Consider the following 15,981-nt stretch of genomic DNA (forward strand, 5'->3'; position numbering starts at 1 on the left):
TGCTAGCGTTTGCGATAGCTTGTTTCTGAACTAGTGTACTACGTGAGTCAAAACTTGATGTATTTTATTACAAAATGACATCAAAACCATGTCTGTAAAGATAAATCAATCGATTAATATCAGTTTTCAAAGTTGTAATGTCCTTTTTTATATACACTGTACTATCTTAATATAACTGTACTTTGTTTGTGCCAGGAGATATTCGCTTCGAAAGTGAATTGTGTACTTTAAACTCTACCATCTGGCTTATCTATACCTATGTTCTGCTTTTGTATTTCAAGTAGTCTTCAATTTTCAAATTTAAGAGCATCTACGAAATGTATATCACTATATATAAGAAAATATAGAGTACGAAATATATTATTACTATATATAATATTTTGTTACGCATTATCTATTTTGAAAAACTAAAAAAGTTCGTGAAAATGTGTAGTTTATGAAAACTGACGTTAATATATCTTGTCAATTTTCTGTGATGTTAAAAGAATTACCTTTGTAAAAAAAGATAAACTTAATGTATATAGTAATCTTTAACTTATTGCCCTGTGTTTAAATCTTCTATATTCTGTTGTTATATCAAACTTATGGAGTGCAACTGTTGCGCAATGTGTTAAGAAAAATGTAATGTTTAAATGTTGATTTTATTTAATGGGAATAAATTTAATATTTTTACGCTTGAACGTGACTTTTATTTTCAACTTTTAATTTTATTTATGTATTTACGTTTTTAACTGTCGTTTCTCGTGGAGAGCGATGAACGAATTTCCATACAAACAGCGCATTACTTTCTGTCACACGAAGCTGCCACTAGATTTCTATCAATAGCACTATTTTGTACTCTTATTCCTTAGGTAACAAGGATTTTGTGTTATTATTCAGTTCAAAATCTTTTGCCGTCGCGAATTCTGTCGAGGAATTTGAAGCTTACAATATTCAAAACGATAATCATGCCTGTTGTTCTGTATGGTTGCGAAACATGGTCGCTTACTCTAAGGGAGTATTTGAGAACAAGATCCTGAGACGAATATGCGGACCCAAGAGGAACAGGAATGGGGAATGGCGGAAACTTCATAACGAGGAAATACATAATTTGTACGGTTTACCAAACATTGTTAGGGTCATCAAGTCTAGGAGGTACAGGTGGGTAGGTCATGTAGCCAGGATGAAAGAAAGTAGGAACGCTTTTCGGAAAACGACTATTAGGAAGACCTAGGCGCAGATGTGAGGCCAATATTAAGATGGATCTCGCTGAAATAGAAATAAAAGTAGAAACTGGATCTAGCTGACCAAAGACAGAAGTAAATGGAGAGCTTTTGTGAACTCGGCATTGAAACTCCGGGTTACATAGGCCATAGAGTTTGTTAGATAGTTATGTCCATAGGTGGTCCGTGGACTTCGGAATAAGGGTACATAAATCTTCAGACTCTACTTACTTACTGGGGATTTTGCATTAGTATGCACTTTTGAGTTACCATATTCCACAATAGTCTCACAAACACGTTTCTTCAATTTGTGCATCATTGGAAAAATTGCTGGGAGGTTGTTAGTCTAAGCAACAATATTTTATAACCAAATTAACATAATGTATTTCTAAATGTTTTAGCATGGTTTAGCTATCAGTGCATAAAATCACTAGATGAACGTTTAGTGATCTTAGTGAGTGAAATAGGGGTTGCACTAGTGATACCATCTCTAGAAACGCCTATACCTGAGCCATTTGTGATGGCTAGACAAGGCGGCTGCGAGGCCATTCTGTGCTCTTTGTGATGCATGTGGAACAACATTTGTCCTTGCTTCAGACTTCAGTATAGCTAATATTCACCATTGTTGTAAGTCCAAATAAAATCAAAATACTTTGCAAAAATATATAAATATCATAGTGAAATGGTCCGAAGAGAATTCCCTATCCCTGAACTTTAATAAAACGCAAGGAATAACATTTTCAAGGAAAGTTAGCCCCTCCATCTACAAATACAGGATAGGAAATCAACATATCCAATTCGTTAAGCATGTTAGAGATTTAGGAGTAATATTAGATGAAAAATTGCTCTTTCAGAAAAATCTTCAGGTTATTATCTCCAAAACTAGGAGGAATTTAACAATACTCAAATGGTTGTGTCGAAACTTTACTAACATTAACACCTGCAAAATTCTCTATATGTGTAATGTTAGGTCTCATCTTGAATATTGTACGGTAATTTGGAATAGTGAAGCAAAATATTTTAGTTCTCCGATTGAATCAGTTCAAAATTCATTCCTAGCCTGGTTAAAATGGAAATTTAAAGAAATAGGAGAGGCGAGCTTGTCAGACAAGGGCGGGTCTTACTCTTACCCTTCTGACTAACAAGCGTCGGTTCTTTGACTTGAAATTCTTTCATGAAATTCTGCATGAAAATTTTGTTCTGGAGAACTTTTTCTCTATAAAAATTCCTCACAGTAACATTAGGAAATTTGTTCCGTTTATTAGTAAATATCTAATTAGATCTTCAATATTTAAAAGTATAGAAACAGCTAATAACTTTTATCCGGTTCTTGATTTGTTTCATAAAGAGTTTTAAGAAGTTGTGTGAATTATTTTTTAATTTTTTAAATAAACTCTGAAATATCTTAGTACTTTTAGGCTTGCAACTGATTGTTTTAATTTTGTTTTGTATTTTCACTAAATACTGTATGGATTTGTTTGTATTCTTTTTAAAATCAAATTGTAAGAACCATTTTAATTCTGAACAGATACACATGTTTGTTTCTTATTTTTATTATATTTCTGGAGGTTATTTTGTAAAGTTTGTAAGGTGCCATTTGAAACATCCTTTTATGTTTTATTAGTTTTTTTTAATTATTATTCTCTTGTCTTTTATTTTTCTATCATCTTTTCTTTTCTTCTATGCTTAATTCCTTCTTTACTACGTATACTGCACTTTTTTTTAAATCTTAGTCATGGACTTTTTTATTTGTTTCATATGTAATTTTCTTATGCTTATTTTATTTTCGTCATTATTACCAGCTTTATGAATCAGTGTATTTTACTTGAAGTGTTTAACTTAAAAATATTTATTTTCAAATTGTATTAGCAGCTACATAGTGTCTTTTTGAACTTTTTTTCAATATTTTGTAAACTGTTACAACTACATGGTTAATAATAATCTATTTCTGAATTTTACACTGTATACTTACCCTATATGGTATATCTTTTCTATATGCATGTTAATTATGTTTATTTTTTTCTTACTATTGTTATTTTTGTATTTCCCAGTTTGTAACAGATACTGCATGTTTTTATCTGATTTTTCTGAACTAATATTTTATTCATTTCATCCATTTTTGTATAATCAGTTGTATGTTGTTAATTCTATTTGCATGCGCCCTATGCTTGTAAAAGCATTTTTTTCTTTGGGACACCTGTGACTCTAATGCTGTTTGCTTCCAATAAACATATATCAAACATCATCGTCCTCATCATCATCATCATCATCATCATCATCATATTATTATTATTATTATTATTATTATTATTATTATTATTATTATTATTATTATTATTATTATTATTATTATTATTATTATTATTATTATTATATTTCGAGTAAAAAATCTAATTTAAAAGGCAGCTTTGATTTTGTAGATACCGATACTACCTGCTTGTAGAATGTTGTCGAAGTTCTGTCATAGTGAACTGTTACCATTTTATGGGACTGGGATCCAACTTTTCTTCATACTATTCACAGCGTAGATACTATAGTTATTTTAGTCATTGCTTCATTATCAACCCTGCTTGCAAATACACCATATAACTCAAGAACTATCACCATTCGTTTGTTTTTCTAGAACTTGGCAGTCATCTGTCTTGTCAGTGTGTCACTAAGCCATTTTCCATAGTTGCATGCATTTAGAAGCTAAGAATTGTTATGCCTTAATGCAAGATTAAATAAAAGTATAGCATAATATACTTGAAAATCATGTACATGTATGAAAATAGCAATAAGCCGTTTATGATTATACCTAGGTAGTTAACTTTAACCAGAGACTTATTGCTCAAAGCTACTAGTCTTGTAATACTAGTATAAAATTTTTCAAATCAAATATTTTACAATTATAAATATGAGAAGGTAGAGGCATCAGCATTATTATCTAGAAATGACTTCTTTTATTATTTTTAGGATTTCTACTTCATGATATTTTACGATTTGTAAAAAAAGAAAGAAAAAAAGGATGTTTGGAAAATAGGCTCCAGGAAACATTGTTAAAAATGCTAGTAAAGAAGATAGGATATTAAGTAGAACGGCGCCAATTCTAGCATATGCAGATGATATTGCAATCCTAACAAGAAACAGGCATATACTAGAAAAAAATTACGAAGTAATGAAAAATAAAGCAAAGGAAATAGGGCTAGAAATAAATGCAAACAAAACAGAATATATGAAATTTAAGATTCCAAAAGGACCAATAAGGAAGGAGATTTAAATATGGATGACCACATAATAGAAAGAACAAGAAAGTTTGAATACTTTGGCACGACAGTCACCGAAGACAAGAAAACAGCAGAAAATATATACGAAAGAATAATAAACGAAAATAAGTGTTATTACGCATTACAGAATGTATTCAAATCTAGGAACGTCAGCAGAAAAACAAAATTAAGCCTGTACAATACGATACTAAAACCAATAGTCATGTATAGTTCGGAAAGTTGGGTAATGGCTACGAGAGAGGAGGAACGATTAGTGAGATGGGAAAGAAAGATCCTGCGAAAAATATATGGACCAATAAGAGAGAATAACACGTAGAGCATAAGAACAAGTGAAGAATTATACTAGGGCCGCTGTCTCTCTGGCTCTGACAGCTATGCGAAAAAGAAAGCGAGGGTTGATACTACACTGACACATCCCCATAAGGTCCAATGATTGACCGAGTTGTCACCGCTCTGGCATGGAAACCAGACGTCGTTGCCGCTTCATGTTCTTCCTTTTGTTGGTGCATAGTTGAGTGAAAAGTGCTTCGAGATTGTGTTCGGTTATTGTGACCTTGTGTTTTTTTTTTTCCTTTTCTTTTTGTGTGTTTGAGCGTGCTGTTAAGAATATTGTTGTAATTACGTGGTGACAATGACTAGTTCTTCAGAACAGAAGCTAAAGAAAATAGGAGTGTATAAAGGACAAAGCCGAGAATTGATATACAGACTTCATGAATATTTCGAGAAAGAGCGCGATAATGGTGGCCATCTTCTTCCTGTGACGAGGGTGGTGAACAGAGTGGCTGACGCCCTGCGTGCGGGAAAGTTAAGTTAAGAACATAACGAAAGAAAAATGTCGCGAAGAACTAAATTCTCCTTCGGCTGTTTTGGTTACTCCAGGCAAAAAAAAAAAAAAAAAAAAAAAAATCCATCCAATGTTAAAATGTCTCTAGATCGTTTCCAGGATGACGCAATAAGGCAACAAATCTATCAATATTATATAAGGAAAGAATTCCCGACTCGCAGTAAGCTTCTCAAGTCCTTGGAAGAAGCAGGGCTTTCCGAGGGAGGAAAACAAGCTTGAGTGTTGTGTTAAGGCAAATTGGTTTTAGGTGGAAGAAATTATCTGGAAGAGAAACGATATGGAAAGAAACGATATAGTTGCGGCTTGTTGCAAATTTTTGAGAGTGATGATGAAAATGAACCTGGAAAACTTAGTATTGCTGGACGAAACATGAGTGAATGCAGGATACACGAGAAGTAGTGCGTGGACAGACGATACATCCAAAGGGACAATGAAGACACCTATTGGCAAGGGAAGTCAACTTATTTTGGTTCATGCCGGGACTGTGCGCGAATTTGTACCTGAGGCAGTGTTGCTTTTTAAATCAAAGAGCACTCGTGATTATCACAAGGAAGTGAATTCCGCAACTTTCAAAGACTGGTTTGTTAATAGTTTACTTCCAAATATTAACGTGAATTCCGTAATCGTGCTTGATAACGCGGCTTATCGTTCCGTTCAGACGAATAAACCTCCACACATGAACAGCAAAAAGGAGGACATGATATTGTGGCTTGAAAAAAATAATGTTCCTGCAGTATCAGCAGATATGAAAAAAATCCGAATTAATAGTATTAATAAAACTCTATAAGCCAAGACAGGCATCATATGAAACCGGTGGAATTACTGAGGCTCACGGGCATACAGTTATTCGACTTCCACCATATCATTGCCATTTTAACCAAATTGAGTTAATTTGGGCTCAAGTTAAGGGTTATGTGGCTGAGCATAATAAGACATTTCGTGTAGGTGACGTGAAAAATTTAGTAATAGAGGCGATCGAGAAAGTGTCCCCGAATAATTGGAAAATGCCATTGAGCATACATGGAAAATTATGTAGCAAGCTTGGGAAGCTGAAGATGTCTTCGAACAAACTATAGAAGGTTTAATCATAACATTGGGTGATGGTGACGATACCAGCGACAATGAAGAAGAAATTGAGTCAGTTAATTCTGACGAATTATTTCAAGATTGTGGAGTTCAACCTATGGATAGTGACGAATACATGTAGGCAGCGAAGGTAAGTCGGTTTACTCGATTGCTTTGCTATATTTAGTTCAGGCAATTTTTAGTTTGTTGCCTTACACTGAAAGTTTTAAGAAAAAATGCATGAAAATTTAACATTTATTAAGCAATTCATTTCAATTGTATTTGCTTTTTTTTTGTTTGTTTGTTTGTTTGTTTGTTTATTCTTGTGTGTGAGATTAAACCCACGACAAATTAGCAACAATGTTCTGTCCACGTGTAGAACTGTCAGAGCCAGAGACATAGCGGCCATAGTATACAAGTTCTATACGTCCAGGCAAATAAAATTGTAAGAATCAAACAAGAAAGACTAAGATGGGCAGGGCGTGTACAGCGTATGCACGAAAGTAGAACGGCTAAGAGGGTTTTCATAGGGAAACCAGACGGTCGAAAGAGAAGGGGCAGACCCAGAAAAAGATGGATAGAGGACCTAAAAGTAATAAATGACGGACACAAATCATTAGGATTTTTAATCAGAAGTACAAAGGAATTTACAAATATGCAAGCACTTAAGATTTTATTCAATAGTCTCATTCGTAGTAAGTTGGAATATGCATCTATAATTTGGACACCTTTTTATAAGTCTATCAATAGGAAAATTGAAAGAGTACAAAATGAATTTTTGAGATAGTTATACTATAAAACATATAAAAGATCATCATACAAAGAAAATGTATCTTATTCAACGTTGCTAAGAAGATTTGACTTCATATCTTTGTGTGATAGAAGGCATTTTATTGAACTTGTTTTCCTCCATAAGTCTGTAAATGGAATAATCGATAATCCAGAGTTTCTCAAGTTGTTGTATTTTAATATCAACAACAAATTTCTACGAATGAGACCTCCGTTTTGCCATAAAAGATCATATTCAGAAGCTCATTCAAATTCTCCTGTAATTAGATTACGTAAAAGATATAATAATATAAAAATGAATACGGATATAGATTTTGCGATGCCTTTTCTCATCTATATCAACATAGTAAAGAAAATTATCAAATTTGGTCGAGTTTAATGAAAGAAATAGAATATTGACTCTGTAATCCTTGAATAGATAATGTTATTGTTTTATAATGAAATGTCCTGGTGGAGAATTTCTGGTTGTTTCAAGGGAAATAAACAATATGATGTTTTCTTTTTAGGTTGTAAATTTATATGAATTTTTGTGTACAGTATTCCAGACTCGCCAGTTAATCGTTAAGATTTCATTTAGTTTTAGTATAGATTAACACATTATCTGTTCTTCTTAGAAATACTCTATGCATATGTATGTATATTATATACTATTGTGTGTGTGTGTATGTATGTATGTATGTATGTATGTATGTATGTATGTATGTATGTATGTATGTATGTATGTATGTATATGTGTATGTATGTACGTATTTATATTACTACTTTGGATTATGAAATCCCATATTAATGGAGATAACTTGAAAAGAAAGTATGTAATTCTCTCTTTTTCTTTTCTCTTATTGTAACTTTTATTTACTTATTTTGTTTGAATCTATGTATTTTTGTTCTATTTACGAAATTTTTATATTTTACTGTTTGTAAGCCTATTGTAATTGGGGCTTATGCCCTGTAATAGGTGCAAAATAAATAAATAATAGAAAAGGATGTAAAGAAACTAGGAGTCAGAGGCTAGAGAACAAAAGCAGAGAACCGAGAAAAAATGGAGGAGAGTGGTTAGGAAGGCAAGGCTCTTCAAGGGCTGTAGCGCCGACCAGTACGTAAGTAAAGAAGGTAGTTTATTTTGGTATTTTGGTATATATATATATATATATATATATATATATATATATATATATATATATATATATATATATATATATATATATATATATATATATATATATATATATATATATATTGCTTAAAAAACGCCAGAGGGATGCTCTAGAGGACATTTCAGTTCTACAGCCATCATGATATATATTGATTTCCTAAGATGACTTAACCTCTACGATCACCCAGTGCTCATTTGAGTACATTCATTTTAATATTACGTAAATATATGTCGTTTCATTTCAATCGCACCCTTACACGTTTTGCTACTCAAGTACTCATTCAAGAACACATTTAGTGCACTCTGGGTTCATCAGGTGACAGCATTCAGTATACAGTGTATTAACTAAAAAATATTCAGAAATAATTTTTTGGTGCAATAAAAAACATTCGGGCCTGTACAGGTTAAGAAATGTTATAGAGGTTCCTTCTAATTATTTATTTTGACCCCTGACATCAAGTTGTGTAAACATTGCGATATTGTTATTATTTGAATGAAGTAGGCGAACAGGGTTAGATATAGTGCATGGCACACATTAATTTTTACATGATGAATCTAAATGCTTACTGTGAAAATATTCGAGATATTCATAATAATGAAATAAAACGTTTTATAGAAACCTTTATTGTTTATCCTACCTATCTTTACTCTTAGCTTCATAAACAAAATTTACCTGCAAGTATATTTTTACTGTAATTAACGAAATTTGAAAATGTAATAATACCAAAAATATTAATAAATTAATATAAGTATTAATATTAATAAGTACTTGCAGAAACTTGTATTATTAGTGAAGTTAACTATAGTAATTCTTTATGTAATTGATATTTGAATAACACTATCAACACGAAAATATAAGAAGTTTGCTCTTAAGACGAAACAGGAATCTGAAAAACTAGTAAGATGTTTTATTATATATATACGTATAATATTATCACTTTTATTATTATATTTACTATAATTGTTCACCTTTAAGTACAGAAAAAGATATAAAAATACTCAAGATTGTTTCTTCTATTATTGTAGCTTTCCTTTATAAGAACATTTTAAGCTATTGCTGATCATAGTCTTGCTACAATGTCAAACAATAACTTTAATTTATTCAATGAATATCTTAGAACTACAATATTCATTTCTGTTTGTGTATTATTGTTATTATCAAGAAAACAGTACAGGTATAGACAACATACTACTTTTTATTCTCAGAAATCTAAATATACATATTTATTTCTCTTCTGGATAGAAGACCACTAGCGACAAGTAAAAACTTATTACATAATTAGTTTAGAATTACAAAATTAAATTGTACATAAACATCATCAATTACATTTATGTAAAAACACTACAATTATAAAAGAGATATATTTTTCTTTTCCTCGAAGATTTAGGTATATATATATTCGTATTATTTTTCATAGTACATGTTTATTTTTTCTTAAAATTATAATTTAAGAGTATGATAGTTGAAAAGTAATATTAAAAACAATCCACATAGTTATCTTTACATCCAGTTCGAAATTCACATGGCGACACACAAAGAAGACTAAGGCTATTTTTATTCTAGACAGAAAAAATACTTCGCTGTTATGCATAGTTTTCAGCAATTGAAAATATTTCAGACTATTGCAATTGTTATTAATTGCATAATACGTCAAACAATAATATCAATTATTCAAGCTCTTTTACTTTATTTGATTTTACAATAAAGAACTTAGATGGTGTCTATTTTGTTAAAACGAGAAATGTTTCAAGCACCCAAGATAACTGTATCAAAAATCTTACTTGTTTCATTTGACTTATTAGAAATTTCACGTTGAGTGGATAAATAATGAGTTTTGGTATTACTAATTTGAAATATTTTAATATTAGTCAGTTATAAAATCATAAGAGAGAGATTGTTTTTTTTTTTTTTTTTTTTTTTTCAAATCTGAATTATAGCAGAAAACATTTTAGAGTTACGTTATATGAAGTTACGAGAACATTTGTTTTTTAATATTAATTTCAGTAAAGTATCATCCACTATATTAAATATTTGAATGTTTTCACAATGAATAAATAATTAGTCTAAAGTGTAAATTTTAAATAGTCTACTATATCTTACTAACTTTTGTTAACATTTTAAGTAATGTTCACGTACTTGGAATTCTATACAAAAGTAACTGCTACTGTGACTAAAATCTCAGATGTAAGGGAAATTGTATTAATCTAATAATGTACAAATACTTCATATCTACAATTAAATATCAATACTCAATTCTCGAGTGAAAAATTTAAAAGTACAGTGATTACACTGTGGCATGAATGTGCACAAAGTCCGAATATAGAAGAATTTCTTTTCATAATTCTTTAAAATAATCTTCTAATAATCGTACCTATCTTATAATCACATTTTGCTTTTGTAATCAAGATAATTTATCCTTTATCACTTAACATTTTATTAAAAGAAAACACATTTATACAGACTCACCCCAAAATGTGGTATTTAGACGTTTAATTTTTAATAGAACACTTCAATAATATGAAGCTAATCAATGTGAGATCACATTATTTATTACAGTGCTATTATTACATTATGTAACATAATTGTTTTTAAAAATACAAAGTCGCATTACACGTGCCCAATACAGTATGCGAAATACTCATAGTATTATATAATTATTATGATTTATAACGCATTTATAAATGAAATTTATAACCTTCTTTAAATTTATATCTTTCTTAGTATAAAGTTCGTTCCAATATTTATTACTTCGAACATAACTAAGCCGAATATAGGTTTATTTTAAGACTAAATTAAAATTGGCCTTGAAATTGCCAAATGAATTGTAGTTAGTTCTTGTTTAATATTATTATTTTATTTTTTGTGGAACTGTATGATCATTCACGAAAGCTCTTTAGTTTCCTTGGAAACATTTACCTATATAATTTTAATTGTAACAACAATTCCGACTATTAATTCTAGATTGCTCATTCATCGATAATTAAAAATTCATAATGAATCTTCTGTTGTACTTCAATTTGTTTATATCCTTTCCTCGTTTGAATTACTCTGGTGAAGGCGGCGTAATGAACAAGTCATCGAAATTATTAGCTACAAAAATTGAATTCAGAACACAATATAAACGGTTCATATATTTAACAACACATTCTTAACGAATAATTTCGTATTTTAACTTCTTATAAAGTTTTAACACTGTGAAATACGCAAATATTTTAGTCTATTCTGAATACAATATATATACTAATAAATTACCGTATAAAATTAACTCATTTTAAATCAAATTAAAGAATTATTATCGTATTGGCGAGTAAGGAAAAACATGCTTTTCATCCCTCAAACTAAGTATCCAAAGTTTAAGCCAAGAACACAGATTAACTTATGAGTACAAAGTGAAAGTATTCCTTCGATTGGTTTACGTTATCAACTAGAAGATAGGACATAAAGAAAGACTTATGTGTTATTGTTAACTAGAACATAGGAACATAAAGTAAGACTTATATGTTATTGTCAACTAGAAGATAGCAACATAAAGTAAGACATATGTTATTGTCAACTAGAAGATAGGAACATAAAGTAAGACTCATATGTTATTATCAAGTAGAAGACGGGATATAAAGAAAGACTTATATGTTATTATCAACTAAAGAGAGAATTATTTTATTATCAACTAGATAATAAGAACATAAAGAAAAACTTATATGTTATTGTCAACTAGAAGATAGGGACATAAAGTAAGACTTATATGTTATTGTGAACTAGAAGATAGGGACATAAAGTAAGACTTATATGTTATTGTCAACTAGAAGATAGGGACATAAAGTAAGACTTATATGTTATTGTCAACTAGAAGATAGGGACATAAAGTAAGACTTATATGTTATTGTCAACTAGAAGATAGCGACATAAAGTAAGACTTTTACATGTTATTGTCAACTAGATGATAGCGACATAAAAAATGACTTATATGTTATTGTCAACTAGAAGATAGGGACATAAAGTAAGACTTATATGTTATTGTCAACTAGAAGGTAGGGACATAAAGTAAGACTTATATGTTATTGTGAACTAGAAGATAGGGACATAAAGTAAGACTTATATGTTATTGTGAACTAGAAGATAGCGACATAAAGTAAGACTTGTGTTATTGTCAACTAGAAGACAGGACACTAAGAAAGACTTATACGTTATTATCAACTAGAAGATAAGACAAAGAAAATCTTATGTTCAACCAGAAGATAGGGCTTTAAAAATGATTGAATTTCAGCTTGTTTTAGACATTCCAGAATTCGATTAATTGTTTCTCACTTTCGAAATTTGTAATATCTGAAACTAAATATTCAATTCTGGTAATTATTTTGTACTTTCTGTGCGGTAAGATCTACAGACCAGTCAAAAGATACATCTTTGCTTACAATTCTTATTATTATCACTTTATGTTGCTTTTGTAGTCTACTATAAATTGGTTTAACAAGTATTCGGATTAATGTGTGTATTTGAGAAACTGTTCTGGTACACTCCAAACTTAACACAGATGTTTAATAAAAATCTTTATTTACAAAAATAATCTGCACATATTTTAGTAGTCCATTTTTACTTTTTTAGTGTCTGCCTTGAAGCAAATTATTCTTCTTTATAGTTCTTTACAGTGATAAATTTTGCAATCGCCACTTTGAGATCCATAACGCGCTGCTCTCTCCACTCGTAACTTGACAGCCTCGGGAACAAACTTGTTCGATAAAATATTATATGTTACTCTGTAAAAAATAAATGAAAAAATAGAGATTAAAATTAACATAATGAACATAATACGTGTCTTTATTATTTATTATTGTGTACACATGAAAGCTGCGAAGAATTCCTAAATATTCAAGATTAGTGCGCTTGACGTTGTTGCATGTAATTCTTGATTCGAGTCTTGTTATTTGGAGATTAACGTTCATCTTCAGCATTCAAGTGAAATAAAATATAACATACAGTCTACGACGGGGCCTGAACCACGTGTATCCTCACTGGGTATCGAATTCAGTTTTTCCGCATTAGCGGTGATAACGCTAGCTACTTAGCCACGCGAGAGCTCCGAGTTCTTGTTGAGGATCTTACGTACATTATAGGACTAAAACTATATTAATCAGTACGACACTGGGAAAAAAAATAAGACTTCAATGCTTTTTGTGATGGTGCGGAACAATCTAACGAATTTTCTCTAACATGGTGAAACTCGTGTTTGACACTTGTGGGTCTCAAGAAAATTGTCCAATTTGCAGATGTAGCAAAGATAAAAGAAAAGAGACTTATTAAAATGCAATTAGTACTGTTTTAGACCATAATACATGTTCATATACGAGGCGCATCCAGAAAGTAAGATCTTATTACTGGAGTTAATGATACATAATCTACTTTTCAATACATGCACCATCCTTGTTGAGGCAGTTATCGAAACGCGACACAAGCTTTCGTATATCTTTGTCAAAGAATTCTGCCGCTTAGAACTGGAAGCAGGATGCCACAACCATTTCCAACTCAACTGCGCTGTCGAAACGTTGTCCGGCCAGAAATCGCTTCAGGTGGAAATTGCTAGGAGTGAAGTCAGAGCTGTAAGGCGAGGTTACGTCGAACGTACATAATTCATCCCCGGTGATGATATGATCGAAGAACTGGTCGTCTTTTTGGTGGTAATGCAGCAGGAAGATCAAACTGGACGCTAGACGCTTCTTCTTGTACTCCACTATTAATTGTTTTTGGAACCCATCGTACAAACAACTTGCGAAATCGCAATCGCTGGGTGACGATCTCATGCAGCAGGGAACGGAAGATCTGCGAAAACTGACGTGAGAGTTCGGACATTGTGAACCACCGGTTCTGCATACTTGCTTGCTGCATACTTTCCACCAATTCAGTGGTAACAATGGACAGTCAACCACTACGATGTTCGCTGTGCTCATTGATATAGCCAGCCGTGAATTATCTGCACCACTTCTACCCATACCTTCACTCACGACATTCAGATCATACAGTTTACAGAACTGCCGGTGGATCGCTGACATCGACAGCTTCTTAGCGTAGAGAAACCTAATTATCGCACGTATCTCGCACTCGGCGGGAGACTATATATGCGCAACATATTTGTGGTACTACAGTACTCTCACTACTGACTCCACACAACTGCATTCATGTCTGGTTATGACTACGTATTTCACCTTTACTTCTGCGCAAGCCATTCCTCTAGGACTACCTGTGACATCTTAGGGCGCTTTCGGAACTTAATTTCTTGAAGCGCATTGTACATATAAAAAAAGTGAAGTAATAAGAGTTTTGTGACAGTGCTGCTGAACAGTATTTAGTTTTGTTGTGATAACTAATTTCAGGGAATATATATTATTTTTATTATTGCATTTTGGTCATTGAATTATGGTCATTTATATATTCCGCAATATTCACGTCACTATTGAGGGTTTTAATATTGTATTTTCAATACACATATCCATATTTCTTCCGTTCTCTTGTCCAAACAAATAATCAAAAATAAATCTTTAAGGTATTATTACGAAGAGGATAAAAAGGATTGCTTTTATTCATCACATTCGTGTGATGTATTTCTTTGCTGTTAAACAATATTGTGAGACAAAATAAGATTTTTCGTTTAAGTCAAATTACAATATATCAACTGTAATAGAAAATTTATACGAAATCATAATATATATTCGATTTTATGTTTTAAATTTTTTTTCGCGAAATATTGAGAAAACATGTATGATCAAATTAAAATATACGAAAATCATATTTTATATAGATGTGCTTCATACCGTTTAATGAACAATCGCTCTTCGAACTTGTGATCGTAAAAATCAGCTGTAAAGTTTTCCTGACGCAATGGAAATCCCACCACAGAACATCAGACGTTGTGCGTAGTTCCTTGCAATGCAATATCGAATTGCGTTTTTCCTTTCTTTATTTAAAGAAATATGTTTTTATAACTTCTGAATTGTAAAATTTTTCAATATGGAACTTAGTGAGAGGTATAATTATTCAAAGATCTCTTTCTACAGAATAAAATCAAATTTTAAAAGAATCTTGCGTTTGATGTAATTTTAAAATAATCTATCTTTCTTGTAAGTTTTTACATCTCTTGAGTCAGTTGCCTTTTGTTAAATCTATACCCTTTAAAAGGGCATTTATTACTATTTACATCAGTCTTTCAGTTGTTTTCTTATGACTGACAATAAGTTCATATTTAAATATTTTATAGCGTCTTGCATGTGCAATACATCAACATTTCTCTCCTTGCTTCAGTCAACCTTTTATGATTTCTATTATTAAGACACTCACATATTGGGACCTTTAAACTTCGTAAACATGACACTAGGAACTCCAAATTTCGTATGAAATGATCTCCAAGAATATCGTTAATTATACTTACATGCTTAAAATAAGAGAATCCGGAAAAAGTAAAAAGTATGAAATAGTAAAAATAGTACCACAGCACAATTGGAAGGTAGACAGATAGGGAAAGGAAGGCAGTAGGAGGATATATATATATATATATATATATATATATATATATATATATATATATATATATATTCCTACTTCTCTCCTCTTCTTACCTCTCTATAAAGTGTTATAGCCTACTATATTTTATCCTACATTATAATATAGAACAG

At 31.2% G+C, this 15,981-nt stretch overlaps 1 protein-coding gene across 2 annotated transcripts in view; it reads right to left on the reverse strand.

Moving 5' to 3' along the window:
- Positions 1–10,263: 10,263 nt before the first annotated feature.
- LOC145671851 (uncharacterized) overlaps positions 10,264–15,981 on the reverse strand; it is a 214,459-nt gene continuing 208,741 nt past the window's right edge. For both annotated transcript variants that reach the window (XM_081741079.1, XM_081741078.1), the window contains exon 5: positions 10,264–13,074. In XM_081741079.1, coding sequence (XP_081597205.1) covers positions 12,951–13,074 — 124 coding nt within the window. In that variant the 3' untranslated portion in view covers positions 10,264–12,950. The remainder of the gene's footprint in view (positions 13,075–15,981) is intronic.

This window comes from Thermobia domestica, chromosome 15 (assembly GCF_964235325.1).
Source record: "Thermobia domestica chromosome 15, izTheDome1.hap1.1, whole genome shotgun sequence".
Classification (NCBI taxonomy): Eukaryota; Metazoa; Arthropoda; class Insecta; order Zygentoma; family Lepismatidae; genus Thermobia; species Thermobia domestica.